At 36.1% G+C, this 26076-nt stretch overlaps 1 protein-coding gene across 2 annotated transcripts in view; it reads right to left on the bottom strand.

Moving 5' to 3' along the window:
* Positions 1-2232: 2232 nt before the first annotated feature.
* LOC134536689 (MOB kinase activator-like 4) overlaps positions 2233-26076 on the bottom strand; it is a 66561-nt gene continuing 42717 nt past the window's right edge. The window contains exons 4-5 of one of the 2 annotated variants that reach the window (XM_063376541.1): positions 17678-17822; positions 2233-4742 (exon numbers count right to left, since the gene is read on the bottom strand). In XM_063376541.1, coding sequence (XP_063232611.1) covers positions 4623-4742; positions 17678-17822 — 265 coding nt within the window. In that variant the 3' untranslated portion in view covers positions 2233-4622. The remainder of the gene's footprint in view (positions 4743-17677; positions 17823-26076) is intronic. The other variant, XM_063376542.1, reaches the window with a different exon arrangement.

Here is a 26076-nt window from a genome sequence, read left to right as displayed (position 1 = left end):
AGAGTGAGTCGGGGACGCAACCCCTCTTCCAAGTTAGGAGGAAGAAGGGTTTCAATATATAAAATTTGATTCTGAGTTGTGTAGCAACAGGGTGTCTACCGACTCTGGAAAACCTGGAAAAATCAGGGAATATTGTAATCAGGGAAAAATTAGGGAATTTTTTTAAAAAGTCAGGGTATTTTTGTTTGGTAGGTTGCAGTTGGCAATACGTTTTTTGTTTATTGATCAGCTCGCATTGACATAGCATCAAGTGTATCCTCTCCCATTTTTATTTTTGAATGGCAAATAACGAACAGTTCCCACGTTCATTTTCTTTTGTTTACCATTGGATTCGGATGTGGTTAGGTTAGGTTAGGTTAGGTTAGGTTAGGTTAGCTTAGCTCACTTTACAAACTAACCACTGTCAGAAAAATCCTGAAGGGCTGCCCATCCAAGGGGCAACAATTCAGACAACCTTTCAAAAACACCATTGTCAGAAAAATTCTAAGGGCTGCTCTTCAAAGGGGCAACAATTCAGACAACCTTTGAAAAACAACACTGTTAAAGATATCCTGATGGGCTGCCCTTCCAAGGGGCAACAATTCAGGATTATAAAATTACGAAAATAGACACATATTAAGATACTGGAAGGGCTGCCCTTCCAGTCGCTTTACAAACTAACCACTGTCAGAAAAATCCTGAAGGGCTGCCCATCCAAGGGGCAACAATTCAAACTTTCAAAAACACTACTATCAGAAAAATCCTGATGGGTTGCCCTTCCAAGGGACAAGTTTTCAGAATTATTTAAACACTAAAAGAAACTCGTTTTCAGAAATTGGATGGGCTGCCCTTCCAGTCGCTGTACAAACAAACCATTTCCAGAAAAATCCTGAAGGGCTGCCCTTCCAAGGGGCAGCATTTCAGTTGCCCCTTCCTCGCAAGATTCTGAAGCACTGTTCTCGTCTTTTTCTCGAGAAGAAGGGCGCCTTGATCACTTGTGGATGCTCATTCTTAAGGCACATATAGTAGCTGCTAAAACAGGCCTTCTAAAGTTTGTGAGGATGATGTTGGTACTTTCCCATGGAAATGCCTCATGGGAAAGAGGATTTTCAGTGAATTCTAATCTGCTGACTGAAATCTTGCAGGAAGAAACACTGATTGCACAAAGACAAGTGTACGACTTTGTTCAACGTTCTGGAGGTGTAGAGCATGTTGATATCACCAAGTCCATGTTACAGTATGTAAGAAATGCTAGTTGTAGGCATAAGGAAGCCCTGCAAACAAAACAAAAAGAAAAGGAAGCTACAGACATGAAGAAGGCAGAAAAAAGAAGAGTTTAAGAGGAGATCAAGGCATTGCAGTTGAAGAAGGCTCGAGTGTTGGATTTGGCTCATTCTGAAGCAAGTGCAATAGACAAAAAAGTTGAGTCACTGCGAAATTGATGGGAGCTTCCTTTTACCAAAAGTAAGTGTGTGAAATATTTGTAGCAGCATGTTTTATTTGCCATCAATTGAGTCACTTTGGCCACATCTGGAAGAAGGTTAATTTTTTTTTTTACTAATTTAAGTGAGTTGAAATACTTTGAAATCCGTCAATGTAATGTTATGCAGTTTTTTCAGTTACGTGGAATGTCGTAATTTTGTTAAAGAAAACCTGGAAAAATGCAGTTTTAGACCTGGAAAACCTGGAAAAATCAGGGAATTTCATTTACTAGGTCTGGTAGACACACTGTAGCAAATTTTGTAACCAGATTCTGTACTTCGGAAGTAAAGAACACCATGTCTGTTTTTGTTTTATGAAAGTTAGTTGGCACCATGTGTTAAATGTACATTTTTTGATCTATGTGTTGGTATTAGAGCACTCAAGCCATTATGTCTGAATTTCCAAAATATTAAAAAATTTAAAACTTTAAACTACATGTTATCTTGAAATTATTTTTGTTTGATAAAGAAGTTTAAAAATAATGTGTTAAAATTTCATAAAAAAAATTCTGACTACTAGCGAAGAAACCTTAAATATAGTTGGAACAAATTGAAAACTACCTCTCCTGAAAAATTACAATTTTGTGACATTGTGACCTTTACCTCCTTACCTCCTGGGTACAGATTTAAGTTATCTTCTGCTTGAAGAAAGTCAGGAAAATATTCCCAACTACAATTTTTGTCATACAAATTGCCATATGATCACTCACTAGGAGTTTACTATCTGGTTTTCCGCAGCTGGGTGGTGGCATGGATTTAATTGCTTCCATAATCTCATTTTCAAAGTATTTATTTATAAAAACCTATGAGTCAGATTCCTTTTTTGGCCAGATATCATCACCTGCAATTAAATAGTCACTAGCACGACCGATTTAGCATAAATTTTAACACAAAAGAGTAATGGCAACTAAACAATATTTGTTATACACACACATATTTATAAATAAGCAATCACATTCAACTCAACTTAATTTTTTCATCTCAAATGTCTTATTAAAATAAGTATAAGGTTGGAACATTAGTACAAACAACCTTTTTGCACAGTTAAAAAATGTTATTTTTATATTAAAAAAAAGACAGTGATAGTGGAGGAACGGAGTACGATTACAGATTTCAAACACATATTTCATTGTTTCACTAATATTGCAGTAAAAATAAATTTATATCAAAAAGACAGTGATATATTTTGGAAAGCACAGTTATTCTCAAATTAACTTAGTTCCAATTTAAATTCAGATACACACACATTTGGCATAACCAAGTTCTTATGAACTGTAACAGCACTGCAATTCGGCAGCTGACTACATTTCAATTACGAAACTGTACAGAACCTGCACATTAAATACTGTGAGTCTGGATTTATAATCTATTAAAACATTCTAATGTTTGTATCACAAACTCCACAAGTGGTCAGACTGACCTTTCAAAGTTTAAGAAAAAAATAAAAGTTTAAGAAATTTCTTGTGCATGTGCTCTGAGTTGAACATAATATTTTCTCCACATGCCATCTACCATTCCCATTTTTCCTCTTAACTTTATGTACCAATACAAATCTATCTTTGGCATGGTTATGTTACAACTAAAACCAGTGGCCTATTTGCAAACTGCAAGTGTAAGATTTACCAGCAAAATAGTAAGAAACTTGATATCCAATAACATCACTAGAATACTCTATCACATCAAAATTAAGCAAGAATATTTTATGATACATAAAATACATACAAAACAAATAATTTATTAATTAACAAATAAATATGAAGGTTACATCACTATGACAAATGTAAATAAGAAATAGCAAAAGTTACCAAAAATAGTTCATCTATTTATGTATGTCTCAATATAAACATCTGTACCTACAACAGCAAAACAGGATTTTCTATAGGAATATATCAGTGAACAATTATTATATTAAGAACCATTATGATTATTACCATCATTGGTAATAGCCTCACACACAAGTTCACCTGCATAGCTCGTAAACTGAACACTACCTTACAATGGGTGCCTTAGTAGGGCATCATTACAGAACATTTCACAACATATGACTGTAGTGAGAATACATTCATAAAATAAACTAAACATTGTCGACTGTTCGAAACTAAGCACTGGCATGGAATCTACACAAATGCTACATACTTAAAGGGCCCAACCACAACTATATCAATTTCAATGTCGCCATTGGCCCAGTGTTGCTCATTCCTGCCAAACAAGTTAAAGATCTCCTGACACAAAAATATTTGTTTAATTGGACAACATTTTGGCCTCAGAACCTTTGGTCTATCCTACAATGTTGCCTTTTAACATGGTTAGAGCATATCTAAATTAATGTTTTCAAATAAATAATAATTCTACAATATGTTGTCATACAATCATAGACAACAATATTAGGTTATAATTTAAAATTTAATGCATTACTTTTTATACATGTTCTTGGGTCTATAAAAAGTTTTAAAATATGCACATTGGGATGATATTTGTATATGTAACACTATCATAAAAAGGAAAGTGTTAAAATTAAAAAAATATTTACAAATACGTATCTGATATTTTATGAGGATTCTCGCTGCCTTAGGTTGGAAGACATGCAAGCCTAATGAGTTATAACCTTAACACTGAACATGTCCAGAAATAATTGCAAAACATTTTATGAGTTGAAGAAACATAATAGTTAAGCATCTGGATTAGACCAGATTTTACCTATGTGGACAACAAAGAATCACACAAAAATAAACAAATCGCACGGAAATAAAAATCCCAAGAACCCAATAACTTGAATAATTTTTAACTATATTTGCAAACTCTGCAAAAGTATATATTATATGCAAATTAATGCATTAAATAGCTTTATTACTTTCAACAAAATGTATAAGTGCTCAAAATTAATTTTTATTATTTATAAAATTTAATAAATACAGTTTATGAAATAGTATTTCCTCCACAAGTGACAACATAAATGTTCTTTTTTAAAAAGTATCATAACCACACATTTGAATGATTACAAGGTATGATAAACATCCATTAGCAGAATGCAAACCTCATGAACTCGTAGCTAACGATTCTTCAGCGCCCTTGTCAACCTTAACTTCTGAAGGAATAGTGACTTCCAGCGAAGACAGTGTTCCACACAATGAGACTCCAGACAACAAGACTTGCTACAGAAATCTAAGCATCTGTCTCGCCGGAGCCTTCGTCTTCCAGGATTGGCACGATGAGATTGTCCTTGGACATCAAGTTGTACTTGGTGACAAACGAAGTGAACCGCCGACACAGATAAGTTTCATTCTGGTAATGACATAAAGAAAACACGTTAAAAACAGGATCAAATGTATTCCTAAGATGTCATAGTTGTGTGAATAAATATTTAATTTTAATTTTATAAACTTATATTTGCTACAACTTAGAATTTTAATTCTTTGATAAAGTTGCAAGGCTACTATCATTTAACGTACTAATCCATTACTTGTAATTGTTTACACACCCAAGAGAATTCTACTATTGACAGGGCTACAAGGAGGAACAACAGATCAACTACAGACAGCAGTACATATAGACAATTAATAATTAAGTGTTTAAAAATATACAAATTCTGTATGTGTTTATAAAGGTAATTTGTTCAAGCTTTACTATAGTTCAAACCAGGGCTGCCTCTGGTTTCTAACTTAAATCCTGGTCTCAGGCCTAAGAAATCCTAAAAACTTAAAGTCGAAATCCAGTAAAAATTCTAGAAACTTAAACTGAAATCCTGTAAAATCCTTTCAATCTAAATAATATAATCATACACCAAAATTTTAACCAGGAAACTTACCAAAAAAGTATTCGCCTTTGTTACTAAAAGACTGGTAAACTAAAAATAACCGAATTAAAATAGACACATATTTTTAAAGCAAACTCTTGAAACAATATAAAAATATCCATAAAGTTATTTCTACCCAATGAATTGTTTGTGGTCAAGAAGCTGACTTTTTTATGTAATATACGGCAGTTGTGGACTGCTATACTTAGTTGAAATAAATGCTGTCTTTTTACAAAACCAACTCAATCACTTTTTGAGAATTCTTGCTTTCTTTCTCATCTGAATAGTGGGCTTGAATTCACTCCTTTTCTTCCTAGAAGATACTTGCATCAAAGCATTTAGCATTGGTGACTGCAGAGATGGCCGATGTGCTGTTTTGATGAGTTTCAATTGGCTGAGTGCTCTCTCTACAGTCGCATTACTGTGACGGAGAATCAACATTGCCCGTGCCACAACTTGCAGTGTGTTGGAAAATGTGGTTTGCCATTTCTCTCATAATTGGAGACTTTTTGCCCAAAAACATCAACAGGATCTGTAGGCTGAATGTCAAATGCAGATAAATCCACAAGTAAAAAAAAAAAAAAAAAGCAATATACTCAGCATTCAAGGAATCGTGATCATCATTAGAAATAACATTTGAGAATGCTTTGGCCAGATTTTCCACCTTCACCCATTCTCCACACTCTTTCTTGGCTGGGTCGAAAACGTCTATGTTTTGAAGAACATGATCATGTAGTGGCAGAAGGCGATACAGCTCTTTGTTCTCAGTTTCATAAAACTTCTTCCTTATGTTGTTGAAAAATTCCACTTGTTCAGATAAGGACATTTTGTTCTCTGCTAGGAATGTATGAGCTGAATGACCAATGAATAGAGCAGCATCAGGCAGTTGGTTTTATCATTCAAAATTGAGGTCAGATTACTTTTCTGTACAACACCAAAATGAACGAAGCTGGCAATTGTTTGCCGCAGCAGTACACTTATCTCACTGCATATGGTTTTATTGCTGGAACAGTACATTAAACTTGGCAAATTGTGGCAGAACTGCTTGAAGGAAAATAAAGTACAATTTGGCCAAATTTGAATGCAGTGTTGTTCTGATTCGTTGAACACATTCCAAACTGCCATCTTTTGATTCAAAAGAATCAAAATATTCGGTCAAAGCTGGCCACTGCTCAAGTAGACGATTCACACACTGAAGCATAGCCAGCCAACTGGTAAACATGGGTGCCAAATCTTATGTTGGTTTAACTCCAAAATCTGTTGTACATGTCTGTGTTCATCTTGGCATTTTCCAGATGTTTTGAAGAAAGAATAAATATCTCGTGATAAGTGCTTGCATGTATTAGGTAGTTAAGCACATGCATGTGATGCAGCCAGATGTGCAACATGACAGGTGCAATGTAGAAACCATATGTTATATTGCTGTCCTTTTACTCTGGACAGCAATAAATTGAACTCCCCAACAATTGCCTTTGCACCATCTCAAGACATGCTTAGACAGTTCTTCCAAGGCATTCTCTTCTCGAAATGAGCTGCTCACTATATTAAACAGATTTTCACCAGTTGCTTTGCCTTCTATAGCCACCACTTTATAGAACTGTGTTTCTACTTGCTGATCCGTGAAAAATCTTGCCAAGATAATCATGAACTGTTATGTCAGTAGACTCATCAATTAGAAAAGTAAAGAGTGAAGTTCTCATTGTATTCACAATGTCTTCTAATGCCTGCTGAATAATCATACCTGTTTTTGTGTGACCACAATGAAAGTTTTTTGCAATGTCACTGTCTGGGAACATATTTGGCACAAGTTTAGCAAAATTATCACTTAATCTTATTGGCAGGTTGTTTTCACAAAAAAAAATTTGCCGTTGTAATTCAGCATCAATCACACCATTATTTTCTTACAATACAAAACTGGACAGCGAGGAACTCTGTTCTATGCCCCTTTGATTTCTTTTATGACATTCAGTATTTCCGTGACGTCGCAGATCCTTAAGCCCTCCACTGACAATGTTGAGCATAGAATTACACACTGTGCACTTAGCTTGGTAATCGCTGCTCCCTGGCTTTATCCATTCTAGTTGGTTCTAGTTTATATCGCCAAGCCCTATAAATTTTACAAAAGCAATAATCATACATAAATGGATAGTCAACAATAGAACCTCATTTTTACGTACCCAGGATTTACGAATTGCAGTGTTTAACATATCTTTTTTTTTACTTTCACTGTCATTTACCCTATATTACCTTTAAGCGAAAGCATTTCCACAATTTATGTTACAACAGCACTGCATTCAATAGCAAAACATAAGAAAAGTTTAGTCAGAATATTAAAAGTTGAAAGTAAATATTACTGCGTGTGGTTACAGCAGCTTTGCTTGGCATTGTAAACAAACTACTTTTTTTACGTGCCACGGTAATCCATTCTGCCATGAACCATAACGTTGGTGATGTGAACGCAAAAATTAAATTCAGTTTTATATCTCTCCCTTTTAAACAGTTACGTATTATGTATGAAATGAGTTTTAAATGCAGTTTTTACAAAAATAAACAGTGAGTTACTGTGCCCATGTTAAAATAATTTTTCCTGAAAATATGGCATCTTCATGCATGTTCGGCATATTTTGGAAAAGCAGTTGGCAGCACTAAATTTCCAAACATTGCTGTTTTTCTCCACCATTTACAAAAATTTTTTTACGAACAACGAAGTATGTACAGCTATGACAGGAATCCCATCAGAGAAAATCCGGGAATCCATTTGAGGTCCTGAAATCCGTGAAAATGGATAAAATCAGTGAAATCGGCAGACCTGGTTGAAACTTGACTTGAGCACAAATGCCAAGTTATGTCTGCATACCTGCCAACTTGTTAGGAATGCAAGCAGTAAGATTTCCAAACTAACAAATCTATAGCATGAATCAGGAGCGATGTTTAAAATAAGTGATCCGGAAAACACGTGTTTATTTTGCATTGATAACACCAAGTCTCTACCCAAAATACGAATTTTAAATAAAAAATTACTGTAATTTATTAAAACTTCATCATCATGGAGACCTTGAAAGTCACGCAACCTTTCCTTTCTTTTGGAGCTTTTTTCCAAAAAGTACTAAATGTCTACAAGTATTTCTTCCACCCTCACTGGCAAACTTGCAGAAGCCTTTTCTGCAGCCAAATTAATTAAGTGGCACAGATAACCTATGACTACTAAATTTGACTGCTTTTCTTTTAATACAGAAATAACACCATTTTTAACTCCAACCATAACTGCTGCATTATCACAACTAAAACCTACACAATTATGAATTGGCACATTCATACTTTCAAGTTCTGATAGCAATAACTGCCCAATATTTTACCAGTATAAGCACCTTCCAATGAAGGTATGGCCAAAACACAACTAGTTACTAACCTGCAGTCAGGGTTGTAATAAGTTACCACGAGAGGATATAACTTATTACTTGTGTCATTGCTTCCATCAGTAGCTAGTGTATATGGGCCACTTTGCAAGCACTTTACTACTGAAGTACTGTAGTAGTATTGGAAGCCATTTCTTTTACTATTGCTGCAGTTTTAGTGCACCCACAGCTGTACATTTTTGTGATATCAGACCCTGGGAACATTTTTCGAAACAAATGCCCGGCGTGGTCGGCGACGCTGAATGGAAGGTTATGTTCCTCTAAAAAGCTTGTAGAATAACATTCCGCCCTAATCACATCACCATCACTCTTACGGTTCACGGAAAAGAAACTACTGATTTTTTTGTTTTCTTCTGCAAGTTTCACGTTATTTGCATGTTTCAAGCTCCTGACGTGATAGGAAATATCGTGCTTGCCGCCATGGGAAACAATCTCGCAACGACAAACACTACAAAACGCAAAATTAGAGCCTTTTTCACTCTTAGTAATGAAAGAAATAATTCTGAGTAAGATGACCGAAACACCTGTCCATATTGTTTTTTACTACTCATAGCCATTACGAAATCATATTATCTTACTTTTCGTACAAGCGGTAACTTATAAAATATTTACCGCACTCGTACATAAACGGTTAAGTCGTTATCACTCGTCTCCAGCCAACCTGCTGTGTACCAACAAAACTCACAAAAATTACTTTCATGACTCTTCCACACAAAAGATTAGCAAGATCAGTTGCCATCCAGCCTGCTGTGTACCAACGAAACTTACAAAAATTGCTTTCTTTTCGGAACGATTTTTCTCTGACTCCATTATTCTCATATCGCGGACGCCCTGTTGTTAAACAATAACAAATGCTGCTCAAACTGTACATTTATATGGGCACTAAAATATTATACTGCATTTTTTTACAGACAAAAATCGTAAGATGTTACGAATTTCCGTACAATCGTAATATGAATTATTTTCCGTACAAATTACGGGAAAATCGTACAAGTTGGCAGGTATGTGTCTGCCTTCAAAGTCAAAGTTCTGTGCTTTGATTAAACTACCCCCCCCCCCCCCCCCCTTTTTTTTCCCCAAACACACACACATATATAATACATGTATAAAAAACTATTTAATAAACCTAGCAAATTAAAATAGAATTGTCTCTCACCAGAATTTCTTAAAATTTTCAAAAACCTGTAAACTATTTGTAAAGAAATTAATATTGTTGAGGTTCAGAATTTGCCAGGGTTTTTAAAATCAAATTTCGGAACTTTACTGATGGGACTCTGGGCTGGCTTCTCTGTTCACTTGTCGGTGCAAGTGGCGTGAACAAGTAATTGGGGCACGGGGCCGGCGCGGCGCGCTGCTGCCTTGTAGTTTACACATTTAGTTGTAGTTTGTTTGTCCGGCTTCATACCGGTGCAACTACTGGTCGCGGTTACTGGAACACGCTGTCACAAGAGGTCGCAGTCTGGGTAAGAGGTGTAGCCTTCTCAGCTGTCCTGGTTAGTTGTTTGTAAATTTGGCTCCAATAACCAGCATTTGTTATGTTAGGCGTGACGGTCCGCAGGAATTTAAATGCAAGTGAGTGTAATCTCGAAGATCACTCTCGTCAGTGGTCACGAGTTGTTTCGTTCGGGATGTAATCATCTTTAAGCTCACTCAGGGGAAGCAATGCCTCTCGCCTGTGGAAACGAGTCCCCTAGTTTGTGATTTAGTCAGTTTAGGCCCACTGGTCGTGATGATGCCCGACTTGGTAGCGAGTCGGTAGAGTCATAGATTGAAAATGTAAAGTTTATTCGGGTTTTCAAGGGCAGGAAAGGCCCCTATGTTAGTTTTAAAGTGAGGGATTAAGAAATGTTCAGCTTATTTGAAAATGTGAGTACAGAACTATCTTTTCATAGCTGTAATATTAAATTCTGGTTTTTGATATTCTTAAGTTAACGCATTATAAAGGAATAGGTAAGAATTTGGTGAAGCTATCCCTCTCTCTATTTCTTGTATGGTCATTTATTAGTTATTATGTGAGTCACAAATGAGAGATAGTTGTGAATATTAATTGTGATTTTAATCATTACCTGTATAGACTACCTGTTGCTAGATACTGGTTTTGAAAATAAGAAATTTGATAGTAAATGTAAGTTGGTTTTGAATTTAGTGTTAATTTATTTTTAAAAATCTCCTTTACTTCATCTCACACTAGACATCCCGTACGGGATGACAGATCTATTCGTTTCGATCTTAGAATGAAACCTTTTTTATCAAGTTGTACTGTAGGAATAAACCTCTTGTTTGTCTAAGCGAGTATGTCGTCCAAGTTTCAATTGTCCCCCTCCCCCCACCACGAAGTTAAAGAAAAGTCATTACAATTTTCGATTGATTTTGGATTGCTTTCTTTTATTTATTTAATTTTGAACCACCACGTTACAATATTTCTTTAGATCCAAGACTATCCCATATTTGTATGTATAAATATAGTTTTAGGGGATCTCAAACTTAACACGTTAGAGACGACGCCCGAGTATAACTCGGGCAAGGGCAACTGCACTACGGGACGAAGCCCGAGTATAACTCGGGCGAGGCGTAAAAAATCCCTACACATCGCTACACGAGTCAGACCCGGTCGCCGTCTCACCCGACTCGTTTAGGTACCTAATCTGATGAGCTGCTATCTCTTGAGTGTTTTTACAACTGAATGATGTTGGTTGAAAACATGTCACAAGAGCGCACACACATCTCGGAATCGGGTCTGTGTAGCAGTTTTCGTCCCGCGTTTTTCTACCAACTATCTGCCTACATTGTCAAGCGTAAAAAAACCAGGACGTAATTGTTTTTATTACTTATTTATAGAGGTGGGACGATACCACACTTTCGATTCTCGATTTTGTATTGTTTTTTCAGTTCGATACTTTTGATACTTTCAATACTTTCGAAACTCCAAGGAAAAATATTTTCCCATTAAGTAACAATTTTTACAAATAACATAAATTAGTTTTAAACTATATATATTCCCTCTTTATTACAAAAATACAAACTGCAAACCACTTAAAGACTTGAGTATAAAAATCAATATAAAAATGGAAGTGAAATACAAACTATCTTCAAGAGAGTTAGCCCTTCATTTTCCAGTACACTTTTTTTAACCGCAAACAAATGTAAATAAAGATAGCGCTCTCTTAAATAAAATTGCCGCAAACAGTTATAGTTCACGCTGGTGGCGCCAATTTACGTCACTATACGACTGCGGCAATTGAAAACATTCATAATATCGATACAAATCTCTGGTACTTACTATACACGAGAGACGAGACACGTACTTACTCTATGATGTTGACTTTTATTACTAGGCGTGTTATTGTTACTATTGCGATGGATTGCGAGTGGAGTCAATTAATGTGAATTTTAAGTGCTTGATATTTCTACAATTTTTTTTCTTCTTCAAATTTCCTGTGAATTCAATGTCAGAAGTGTTACGTACGAAAAACGTAACTTTTTGAACACGAAACAAAAACAACTTAAACTTACTTCATTGTTTGTTTACTATTGGCAAATTGCAGAAAAGACTTATATAATTATAATTTATTCTGATTTAAGCATATTATCATAATTACGGCTAATAAGCTGTTCTAGTACAGTAGAACCCCTGTCATTAACTTTTCAACGAAGGGCACAATAATGGCATAGGATGCGGGAAAGTGTATGAAAAGGGAATGCCAATAATAATGTTTTTTTCAATCTAGTATACCAGCACAATGTCAGATTAAACTTAAATACATGATGTGTAAATAATTGCATTATATTAATGAAAGATATGAATTCATCTTTATATATACATATAATAAAACCACCAGAAATGTAAAATACAGTTCATAATCACATAAAGCTGACATGAGAAACAGTGGCCTTACATAATGTTATTAAAACGTTTCTTGGAGAGGGGAAAAGTCACCAAGCCTAAATTAGAAATAAAAGAAATTAGGCTATTGTAAAAAGAAAATTAGAAATTTTTTCCTGTTTGTTTACTTTTACAAACAACTTTATGCAACAGAACAATTTTCAAAAAAATTTTGACTTGAGAAAAGTAAAATACAAAACAATCCAATCGTAAGAAAACAATAACAAACAGGTATATTCAGTACAAAGATTAATGAATGCACAAAATATGAGATCCGTGCCTTGGTAAAGCGAGTGCACCATTTTCATAATCATTGCTAGTTTGCGCCACTAGTCTCGCTTGGTGCAGGCCATAGATGCTACTAGCGAAGTGCACAGTCTTTCTGATACTATCCATAATATCTATGGTGCGTAAAGTTATTTTTTTACGTTTGCAAAGGTAAACAATGAACGTTTTTCAAAATAAAAGCATTAAAACGTAGTTTATCAGGAGTAATATAACAAAAAAAAATTGTGAATTTTAGGACTTTTCCGCTTTGTAAAAACGTATGAAACGGGAAATTAATGATTTTATAAGTGTATGTTCCGGGAAAGTAAACCATTGTAAATATAGTACTTTCGGCGGAACCAAAATTAATTGGCGTATGACACGGAAAAATGTATGAAATGGGAACGTATCATCGAGGTTCTACTGTAGTTGTATTTTGTACGATTGCGACTCAAAACTTAATTAATTCAATACAAATGAACAAGCATTCCGGTATCGAAAAAATGTATCGAACTTACTGTTTCGATACTCGATACTTTGCGATACCGTCAAGTATCGAAGGTATCGAGGTATCGAAAATCCCATCACTACTTATTTTTTAAATCGGCGTATATATATTATGTAGCGGAAACTACGTAATATAAATAATAAAAAGAGTGCTGTGAATTTCAATACGTAAATTTCTCTATTTCATCCTACAAATTTAGACATGCGTATGAAGTTTTGAAATGTTTATATAATATTTTTTATAAATTCTGATTGTATGGTATAGGTAGACTATTACCATATACATTGGTTCTATGCAGTTTTATGTGATAATATCCTTATTATTAGTCAATGTGCGGTTTTTATGTAATAATGATTTCATATCTATTATCGTTTTACTAAAACAATGGATACTTCAGATAATAGTGTAAATCAAGACATTGTTGATGAACCTGTCATTGACTCAGAATCAGATGGAGAAGTTGATGATTCTGACCTGGACCCAGACTTTGAAACATCTGATGCAGGTATCTGATTATTATTGCAAGGCTTTTTTGTTTTTTATTTTATAAAAATAGAGCACTTATAAACCGGAATTGTCGAGAAACCTTTTCTGTAAAGCACAAATTTCGGGTGAAAATTGTATTGTTGGCTCGTAGTTGAATGTCATATTTTTAGTAGAAGCTTCCAAAATGTTGTATATAAGGGCAATCAATGCAATTGTGGTCACCGATACGAAACTTTATAAATAAAATACTTTTTGTGCTAATCCCGGCACAAGTACTGTCTGAATGACCTTCATTTACAGGCGACTGACTACGTTTCTTATCACTTCGACCACTGCTGGCTAAGTGTTCTGTATTACTGATAAACCTTTCTACATACACAACTATCACAGTTGAGGACAGTCGTTACCATAACACACAGTACATCGGCACTGTGCACTCGCAACACAAGAGCGACACACACGCACACACTCTGTACTTGAACTATGAGCATTGTTTTCGATGTTGCAGTATGGCTGTCTATAGTGTGTATATTACAATAGGTGGTTTTATGCTCTGTTTTCAGATAATTACCAATGATATTCAGACAAGAAGTTATAATTGGTTCAAATTCATTTGTAAATAAATGTAACATACCACAATTTCTATATTGTACAGCACTGTACTTTATTTTGCTAATCACTGTTGTATACGGTTGAAGATACACAATAGAAGCTGGTATAATTCATTCAGTCGACAAACCAGACAGAAAATTAATAAAATAAATATTTTTGGTAATTTTGTGTGAAGATCATCATTGTACTGTACACAAACACATCGCAAATCTCTTGGACAAGTACAGTTTTGTACAAACAAACTGACACTGGCATCTGTTGTAAAGTAATCGTGCAGTTTATGGCATTATTGAGAACTCGATTTGTGGAAATTCCGGTCTATGGGTGATCTACAGAAAAAAAAAGTCACTTGTACTACCTATATATTTTTTTATTTACTTTCAGCTGATGAAGATGACTCAGATTAACAGATGGCATCTACACCCACACCTAAAAGGCGTAAAAAAGACGAACATTCCAGCCAGCTATACAATACAGTTATTGGTTGGAATACCGAAGACATTATGCCTGATTCGCCTGTCTTTCAAGAAACGACAGGTGTAACAGCACCATTAGATGAATCATCAACACCATTTGATTGTTTTGCTGTTTTCATGCCACTAAAAGTCATGAAGTTGATAAAAACTGAAACAAATCACTATGCTGGGTCAATCATAACTAAATTGAGAAGGCAAAACAAACTGAAACCAAAGTCTCTAGGGAAAGTGGCAGACAGCTAAATTGCAGGATATTTACATGTTCTTTGCCATAATCATACACATGTGTATAGTCAAAAAATCAAAACTTAGCGACTACTGGTCAAAATCTTCCATTCTTCACAACCCCTTTCCGGCATCCATAATGAGCAGAGATCGATTTAAAGCCCTCCTGTCAAACCTGCACATCAGCAACAACGAACAATATATTCCACGCAACCAACCAAATTACGACCCTCTTTTCAAAATACGTCCCTTCTTTGACCATATAAATTCTGCATTTTCAGCTTCTTTTGCACCTTATGGCAATTTGACAGTTTGTGAAGGCATGTGTGGCTTTCGAGGGCGAATACATTTTTGAGTCTACATGAAAAATAAACCTGACAAATATGGCATAAAACTCTTTGTAGTATGTGATGCTTATTCCGGATACGTGTTGAAAATAGAGGTATACTCAGGGAAGGGAGCAGAAGATCCGGGTGTTATGGCGTTACTAAAGAGACTTTTGGAAAACTATGTTGATAAGGGCTTCACTGTGTACATGGACCGCTATTATTCATCACCAGCTGTGTTTGGCAGTAGGGACATGCATGGCAAACAGAAAGGGACTTCCGCAAAGTGCTGTTGTAAAAAGAACAATAAAAAAAGGAGCAGTCATTGCAAGTCGGAGAAATCATTTGCTCTGCCTGAAATGGAGAGACACGAGAGATGTCTTGATGCTGTCAACTTACCATACAGCCTCTACAAGTGATGTTGTTGTTCGTTCTCGGAACGGGCCAGTTACAAAAACAAAACCAGATGTCCTTGATTACAACGTCCACAAAACTGGAGTTGATAGATACGACCAAATGATTGCATATTATCCATTCAAACGGAAGCAGTTGAAATGGTGTTTGTCATGAGTGCAACAAATGCTTTTGTATTGTATCGGGAGACAAGGAATCCTGAACAGCGGAAAAAATGCAGCCTGGTGCAGTTTCTGATGCAGCTGGGAAACGCCTTTGTGAAAGAAGGAAACAAGGAACAACAAATCAGCTGTCAGCCAGGTCCCAGCAAAAACAGACTGAACGGAAGACACTTTCCAGGAAAGATTCCTGCTACAGAAAAAAAGGCAAATCCTACACGTGTTTGCAATGTCTGCACAGATAGAAGCAAGTACCAGACAGGGAAACTTCTTGGTGGTGTCCTGACTGCAGTGTTGCATTGTGTGTGCCAGACTGTTTCAAAGTATACCATACAAATGCTAATTATGTGCAGCTTAGTTTCAGTGAAACATCACAATGGTTTTTGATAATATTTTATCATATTATGTCATCTGTGTTTTACATAAATATTTTTATAAAAGTGTCTGCTACTGCCAAAATGTTTCATTACACACAACATAAAAGCCAATCTTGTGTAAAATGTGACTGCACTTTCTTTTGAACGAAAATTGGACTATTTCAATTTTGATCATTTTACAATTTTCAAAAATGACATTCCATTTTGTAATATTATTAGTGAATATCAAACAATATGACTATGACTGCCAAACTTTAGGTGTATAGTGTAAAGGGATAATTTGTATAGTACGTGTCTAAACATTTATGTACAGAAATAGGTTTATTTGATAGTCATACAAGGCCATTTTAGTAGAAAAATTTCTACGGATTATTGTATAGAACTAGATTTTTTATAGGTTTTTGGTTTTAATTTTGTAAATGTGTCTCATAATTTTAGTGTGACATGATCTAGAGACACATGCAGTCTAAAGGCTAACTTATTGTAAAATGTGTGTATATGTTTCTCGTACAGTCTTGTACAGAAATAATGTTTGTAATATGTTTGGTGTATTTTAGTATTTACAATAGTTCTGCTGTTTGGTTATCAATAGGGACCTCTTATGAAATTATCTAAAGATTATTGCAGTGAAAAGGTCAACTATTGTAAAATGTGACTAACATTTTTAGTGTACAGAAATAAGTTTATTTATATTTTTGGCATGTTTTATCATTTAGGTTACCCACTTCACTTTAGACTACTTTGTGTTACAGTGAGAACATCTCACAACATGAACTAAAGACACAAGTGCACAACATATGTTATATGTGTAATATTAAACAATTTGTATGGTATGTTACACATGTCTACAAATGCTATGGTGTTCCGACAATAGTCTGGTATACATGAGCATGAAGTAAGATAATGTCGTAAATTTTTTTTTTATTTCTAAAAACATGGTTTCTTTCAAATTGTAACATTTTTATTATTTAGAGTAACCAAAAAATGTTTTAATGTATCTAAGTAGAAAAAACTATGAATTTTAATTACGTATATTATAATATCAATTTACTAGAAAAATAAAGATACCAAATATTTTTGAAAATCGTGAAAAATGTGCAGTCCACCTAGTCCAAGTAGGTAATGCCAACCAGTCTCCAATGTGTTAATAACGTATGTTAACAGAGTAATGAATGTCACATAATTTTCATTATAAAATTTTTTTTTCTTAGTATTATTAATTTTTTGAAAACCAGCAGAACCCACGGACCATGAGCAGCGACACAACACGTCTTACCTCGAACTCGTCAAATATTGCTCTGTGGTGATAGTACGCATGCGAGAAGATTCTGTACACTCGCCGGCACACTGACCCCAGCTTGGCCACCGATGATTCCTTGATGCTCACTCTGCATTCAAGCAAACCACTAGGTGAGGACACACTTGGACAGAATAAAGCATCACTACAATTATACAACACCTGCGGTGGCACATCTGCACTCAACAATCCTCACATGCAAGTAACAAATCCACATTACAGTTGGTTGACACTGCAATCAAGCCAAGATGGCCTAAGGCTATGGAAAAACTGCCCAAAAAAATTACAAGAATGTAAGATACAATATCTTTTACGAAACCAGAGATTTACATTAAGCATTTTCATGCCAGGAAATTAAGAACCCCTTCCCCCTGAAACAAGGCTCTTTTTCAGAATTACCCATTGTTTTAATTTCATAAAAATGGTTTTGGGTTTCAGAAACTGTCCCAAAATATATAGTTACATAAGATCATATTTACAACTTCAATAAATTAAAAAAAACTAAATAACTTACTGTTGAATCATTAAGACACGTGGTAGGTACTAAATAAAGCAATACATCAAATCTTTTATCATTTGACATAAACAGGGCAGAAACAACATAATGTGAACAATTCTAGATGTTGTAATAACTAAAGTAAATGAAATCATAGGGAAAGGGCTAAACATACATTAACCTCACTGTAACATGTCTTCACATACCATTAACAATTATTTCTTAGCCTAACTTATAAAATGTTTTAAATGTTGGCCAGATCCGAATACTAGCCTTATTAATCCCTTGGCTAAAGAATCCACTAAAAGTGCATTGCAGTGGACACAGCCTTCTTTGCATTGCTTTCAAATTCTCACAAAATATGCTAATGAATCCCTGTATGAGTCCACTAAACTCGAGATTTCTAGTGACGCGACAATAGCTTCCACTAATGCATCCCTATGTCCATTAACTTCGGAATAGTGTTGTCGCTTCAGAGTTTTGGCATAAGATTTATTAAAAACATAAATATTTCATTTTATATCTCAAATAGATACACAGAAAAAAATTAATATAAGTATTAAAAGAATATTGATTGGTGAATTTAAACTTCGGAATATTTAATGCTCATTCTAAGTATTTTTAATATTTTGGGATTTATTACAAAATTTTGTAATTGAGTTTACCAATGTTCATTGTTTTTTTATGTTTTGCTGAATCCTCGTAGATATCACAACTCAAAATGGCTGCATGCTCATTAGTACGACCAACTGCTTGCTGTAAGATACCATCCATCTTATAAATGCATCCTTTACACTATGGCTGCATTTGCTAAGGGATGTGTGCGCTATGGATGCACCCCTATGTATTCATAAACAGGTTTTAAATGGAAACAAATGAGACAATTGATTAACACACCATTATTTATCACTAGGGACATGCAAATTTCTCATTTGCAATAAAACAAATTTTTACACGAAATTCGTAAGTTTAAGAGAAGTCCTTTAGCTCAGAGCGCATACTCAAACAAGCATTCGAATGTGTTCTATTTTCTCGGAATAAGATCAATGAACTTGAACCAAATTTTTACAGGGAATGTAAAAATATGTATATATGAGATTCTATTTTTGTACTTTTTGATTAGAGATCAATAAATAATAATTAAAACATATTGAATTCACCAAAAAAACAGACGATTTCGTATACATTTTGTGTGCAATTCCTAAAGAGAATTGTAAAATAAAAACCTTGAGTCAAAGCTACATATGTTAGCTACAATTTGATGTAATAATATAATTGTGTCACAGCTTTGGATTTTGTGTAACTAGAACACAACTAAATGCATGTGACGTGTTTTTGCTGGCAAGCTGGCTGCCTTGGGCCGGCCTGTCCGTGTCGCTGGTGTGCGTCATTCTCTCTCGGCTGGAGGGGCGGTAAGGCAGCGTGCCCAGCCACCCGCGTGGAGGGGGAACCGGGAGAAACTAGGGGAAGGGTGAAGGGGGAAACAACCAACCAGTTCTCGTCTTCTCGCACGCAGTTGAGACTTGAGGACACAATTTCTAGATCTGTACCCAAGGCAGAAACATTTATCAGTGATATAAATCGTGAATATGGGGCGACGTAAAGAGTGGAGGAAGGGAAAGAAGACTCGGCTGTTTCTCACATCTAAACGAAGAAAGAGAACAGGTGCTGCACTTCTGAAATACCACAAAAAAAGGTAAATTCTCGTTTATCAATATTGTTCGCTCACGCTTACCGAGTCCTGTAATAATTAAAAACACAAAAAAATTAAACAAATACTCTCATTGGATACTGTTATGACATAGCAACAGTCGCGGGAAATAGATACTTGTTAGCTATAATCGTGTGTAAGTAAAGTTACTAGATTGTTTACTACCATTGATATGTTCTATTTAAACGTGTTGTATTTAGCAAGTTATAAATACGTTTTAAATACAGGTTGTTCCAAGCTTATTACAATAATTACATCAACAGACGACATGTGTACAGTCTCAGCCACCGGTAACTGCTTGGCTTACGCTTGTGTTGGTGTTTTATCTAGTGGCAGGCGTCAGCACGTCCTCCAGCATCTAGCCTGAGTCGTCAGTTATTTCGATACCGCGCGTGAAAATAATATTACACTGTGACAAAATTATTTTGGCAAAGTACATTACTGCCTGCTGAAACGTGTGTCTGGAAGATAGTGATTAAGCGTGTACTGTAACATTGTCTTTTTTTAGATAATCTTCTTTGTATTTTCACTTATGAACATAGTTTTTAGGCGGTAATTCTGAATCACTTGTGCTTCTTTTTTTTGTGACACTCTAGTACGTCGGCGCGCGATAAACCTTGCATGACATCGCCGCCATCATACAACAGCATCTGTTTAGTTTCGGACTCGGGCAAGAATGAACGAATGAGAGTAGAAAATGTATTGGCCTTCACCTTATATAAGTCACAGTATGTGTCTATAACTACAATACCAGTAGGCCTACATAATAAAATAATAAAAAACATTTCTCTTTTGGTAAAAAATTAACGAAGATTCGCAATACAATAGAAGGTTATTCAGAGGAGCCTGAGCCAAGTTGTTTGCAAATTATCTACAGTGAAACCGCATTGCAAACTGGACGGTAAGTTGGAGTTTCTAATATTTATTTATTTATTTGTTTATTTATTTATTTATTTAACAACAAATTTTTTTTCCCCATTTTACAAGAATCCGATATGCATTCTACCTTGTCACTTGTGATATAACAGACAACTAAATGATCTTACCTCTAGTTAGCTTCTGTGTGTCAAACAATACGGCATTAGGAAAGAGTATGTCACTAATGGGAAGTACCGTAGCAATTTTTAGTGGAAGGCCGCAGTAAACGAATATTGTCACGGGATAATCAGAGCCTGGCGTTTCCAGTAGCATGAGGCAGAGACGCTACTTTTTTCCCATGGTTTTTCCACCTCTTGTAAAGGGAATTTCAAGGCCAAACACTTGCGTAGTGTTTACGGACGCGAAATCAACCATAAAGACAGTAAGTAGCCTTATAGAAGTGCGCAGTGCTTCAAAATATCAAACAATTCTTATCAGCTAACAAAACCGTACGCGAGCTATTTAAAAATACAGAATGCCAATCTTGTTAATATTTTTTGATGACAATATCCGCAGTATAGGTTGTAATGTATGTTTGTCTGTAGGTTAGACCCAGTGACTTACACAGTGCTTCAGCCTGTTCCATTACATGGCTTAAAAGTTATTGATAACGTCACACAATTGGATGGCAATTGTGGTGGAGATACTGCTCTGTCAAATGAATCTGCAAATAATCTAACTATACCGACCCAGAAATGGCTTCATAATGAACGTAAGTAAGTATCTCGTCTTTAAGAAAAGTTCAATATTAGTTTCTATATTTGTTGTGGTTTTGCATGATGAAATTGTAGAAAATGCAATAAACTATAGGTACATTTTTAATTAGTATGTCGGCACAAGCATTCAAATAGCTTATCAATGGTGTACCGAGGCGTACATTTGTTGTTATGCACTGCAAACATTTCTGGAAACATTGCAACATAACTTTCTCTTAGTACGTGTAGCAAATCGATCTTTATAAGTAAATTTTAGGTAGATTTCAAAGAAATACTACCTATTGTAGCCGTTCCCATGGTGCGAATTGCGGGATATTTTTATATAGTTTTTCGTTTCATGGTCCATTGACCTCAAATCCATCGTCAACTGAAAAGTATATATATATATATATATATATATAATTACTTAGTAGGTACCATGGGCGTCTCTGACGGGGGGGGGGGGGGGGGGGGGGGACGCGGGGGACAAGTCCCTTCCCTCCAATATTTTCAAGTACAACCAGTAGTTTTATAGTATTTTAAAAATACGTGTGATTACATTATGAAATAATTTAGTAGATCATGTGTCAGCTAATATCTACACACAAAGCATATGATTGAAAAAGTAAGTCATTTTTCCTTCTCTTCTTAGAAATGCGTTCTTCGAAAAAACCCTAACACGTAGGAGAATAACTGCGTATCTCAGGAGTATTATGTTCGACGGGCGGCACTTTGCTATCGTTATCGGTACGTTCCAGTAACATGATCCGACGTCCTTCAATCCTCTCATACACATACACCTACTATGCCCGGCAGATATCTTGGCGTCTGAGCTCCCTAGTCCTGTCTGGCGGGGAGGGGAGGGCGAAGAGGAAGCGATACCCTATTGTCAAGGTCAGCAGCCAGGTTTATACTAACAGAACAGAATACATTCGGCGCGTGACTTCCTACACTACGTAAGTCTGTATCCACGCCCGTGGGGGCCCCAGGGCGGTAAGGCCTTTTGGCTAAGAGTGGTGGGTTACCAAACCAAAAGTGAGAAATCCTATGAATTGTACTTGTATTACATAAGTGTAACTTTGTGTAAATTGCAGTGGTTGTGCTCAAATATTTGTACTCATCTGTCAGGAAAATTAACAGCGAAAACCAGACACAATTTATTTTGGAAAACTAGGTCACTTAGTATGTAAAATAAATTTTTAACTATGCTTCTCAATTCATTGTGTTCTCAAAGTTAATTAAAACAAAAGTCTTACCTGAAAAAGCAAACCTATCTCACAGTAAATGACGCAGGAGCCAGTCTAGCCCTTATCGTTCTCCGGTTTCCGTACCTAAAACGTTCAATTTAGCGCTGGATGTACATTTAAGTAAACATGGAGCTTGTTATGTTATATTTGCTGCTTTAACTTCATGTCAGTCGTTTAGGAAACACCTGACTACCAAAGTTAATGGCATTTAAAAAATGCTGGTGTATGTGTGGCTTTATATTTTAATGCACCTATAATCGATTATTTATTATAAATGTAAATACAATTTGCATTGTACTTCCACTTTAGAATGGATATTATAACCTTCAAAACCTCATATATATTATATGATTTGTTTAATGTAAGTATGAAGTTCTCTTTCCATGATAATTGATTGTATTAGGTGACGAAAAACAAAATTAAGTTAAAATTAGTTACTATTATTACTATTCTTATTACTTTCTCTAGGTACTCCCGTTTTCCCCGTTCTGTCATTTCGTCAACACTTCATACTCATCATTTCTCCACAATAGGCTATCAAGACCTTACTTGTTAATAGCCGCCCAACTCGCACACACCCTAACTGCCCAAATATTTTACTCCACTATACACTACATAACAGTAATGTAGTACAGATATATTTCCATTGTTTATTAAATACTTAAAATATCTGTTTTTTACTGGCGTAGTCTGTGGGTCATGTGGTTGTTCTTTGCTGACTTTACGAATCCTGACTATGGACCGTTCACTCACACCCGTGTACTTCGCTGCTCTTGCCGTCTGTCTCTGTAAAGGCTCGAGCAGACATTTATTTTTCGCTTCATCATCACAAAACTGCATCACGGTTTTTATTATTTCCCGCTCTCCGCTACGTATCACTTTACCGCGCCTCTGCGAGCTTCCACCTTCGCCTTCCATTTTCGGGTATACACTGAAGGGCGATATTTTCCTAACAGCCACTACACGGCTCTCGGCTACGTGTCGCCTGCTTGCTTCTATCTCCGGTCCCGCTGTCCCCACACCCCCGCGCTGAGAGACGCCAAGATAACTGCCAGGCATAGTACACACACATCAATTTACCAGTTCCGAAGCTTCCAACTGTAGGAGTGGTTGTGGTTTTAGTTACTTGCGAATTTAGGCGTTATATATATTAATGAAAACATGGATAAGTTCGTTATTAAAATTAAGAAGCGTAAATGTGAGGAAGAATCAACAAGTACACAATCAAATGAATATGAAAGTAATGTTGAAGTACGAACTTCAGTGCGTGTTCCTGAAAGTGCTGGCTCTAGTGTTACTTTAAATGATGCAGATAAGAATTTGTTTCCAAATCAACCACTTGAACTGCCAGAGAACTTTCCTGTTCAAAACCAGGACGAACCCTGCAGTTTCAGATTTCGTGGTTTAAAGACTTCAAATGGCTAAGTATTGAACAAAACGTAAATAGTATTATTTGTTTCTACTGCAATCGATATTGCCATTTAAAGCCAGACAAAATACTTGTGAAGAAAATGGAGAATTCATTCACAATGGACGGTTTCAAGAATTGGAAGAAAGCTGTGGAAAGATTTCGAGCTCACGAAAAATCTGATTCTCAAAACAAGCTGTTTTAAGTTATCGTCAGTTTAAGTCAGCCTATCAAAATGCAACTGAGTTCTGTTAAACAACAAGAACAGAAAATATCTAAGAATGCCTTCAAAAAATATTGAGCTCTATTATATTTTTTAGGGAGGCAAGGTTTGGCAATAAGGGGCCATGTGTCAGACAGTGGAAACCCACAGTGCTTATTAAATCTGCGATCAGAGGATGTCCCTGATCTGAATGGGCGGATTAACAAACAGAGAGAGAAGTTTACTTCTGGAGAAATTCAGAATGAGATGCTTAGTATGATGGCAAATGAAATTGTTAGGTGTATTTGTAACAGTGTTCGTTCACAAGAACTTACAATATTTTCCGTAATCTGCGACGGTACCCGCGATATAAGTGGTATTGAGCAATTAAGTATTTGCATTCATTGGGTAGACGCGGATCTTGAACCACATGATAGTTTTCTGGGACTTTACAGCACAACAGACACAACAGGTAGAGCTATAGCATCTGCTATATTGGACATATTGACTAGACTAAATCTACCTGTCAGTATGCTCCGGGGACAGACGTATGATGGGGCTGCCAATATGAGCGGTATATATAATGGAGTGCAATCGGTGAGGCGTTTGCCACGCCTTCATTAACTTCACTTTTATTATTTGTTTGTTTGAACGTCCTTTTGATTTGGTATTAATTATATCATATGTTATGATAGATTGTTTGGCACTTGGTTCGTTCTTGCCCTGAAGCTTGTTTAAAACAAAAGCATTACGGACATTCGCGGCGCTGCGCGTGTGTGTGTTTCCGCGAGCCAACACCGCGCTGCGCGCTGAGCCTTATGACGTCATGGTGAGGCGTTAACCTGCGACGGTCTGCGGCTGGCGAGCGGGAGAGACGGTGGTGGCGGCTGGTGGAGTCGACTTCGCCTCGCGGGTGCAGGCGTGTTGCGCCGCTGCAAAAATGGAAAGGCTGTTCCATTCACCTACGCATCGACCAGTGCCCAGCTCGGGTTATCGTCCACCATGCTGCGAGACAAGTAAGCCTCGACGCAACCGTTATTAACAACCAGAGACCGGGTTGGTTTTTCAAGGAAACAATAAGCAGAGAGACTTGAGTGATCATAAACTCAAATTCATATGTTGCTAGCATCTTGAATCGTAATGTGGCGAATTAAACTCTACTCCTTTTTTCTTTTACGCTACGTGAGAAATTACGTAAACGGCAAGCCAGACTTAACACGTTGCTGTGGTGCGGGATGTTAGACTCGCATAATTACGTCATAACTAGAGACCGGTTGGACCAAAATATTGGGAATGTGCCTAAACAACATTTATAGACAATTACGTCATCCAGGATTGTAATCAACGGACCTGTTAGGGAAAACTAATGCTTTCTTAATTTTTGTAAAATTACCTGTAATATGGTGATTGTAATGAGTGATTACATTAGATGTCTTTTTCTTTAATGCGAGATCTAGATCTGCAGATTTGTGTAAATGGTTCTGTATTCAATGTACCAAGCCAATGCCAAGCGGGAAAATTAAATAGTAAACAGGCAGTGATGCTTTCAATTATTATCCAGGTCATTTTTTTTTGCCTAGGGATAGTACTTCTCACTGTATTTAGTTGGTACTCCCTTCTGCGATCTCCGACTTCAAACTCGAGCGCCTTAAGTAAGGCCTCATCGGTAATCAATACAATGCAGCCATTAGCACTATTTGT

Source organism: Bacillus rossius, chromosome 11, assembly GCF_032445375.1.
Source record: "Bacillus rossius redtenbacheri isolate Brsri chromosome 11, Brsri_v3, whole genome shotgun sequence".
NCBI classification, from domain to species: domain Eukaryota; kingdom Metazoa; phylum Arthropoda; class Insecta; order Phasmatodea; family Bacillidae; genus Bacillus; species Bacillus rossius.
Note: the sequence above shows the minus strand (reverse complement) of the source record. Positions and strands in the feature narration are given on the sequence as shown.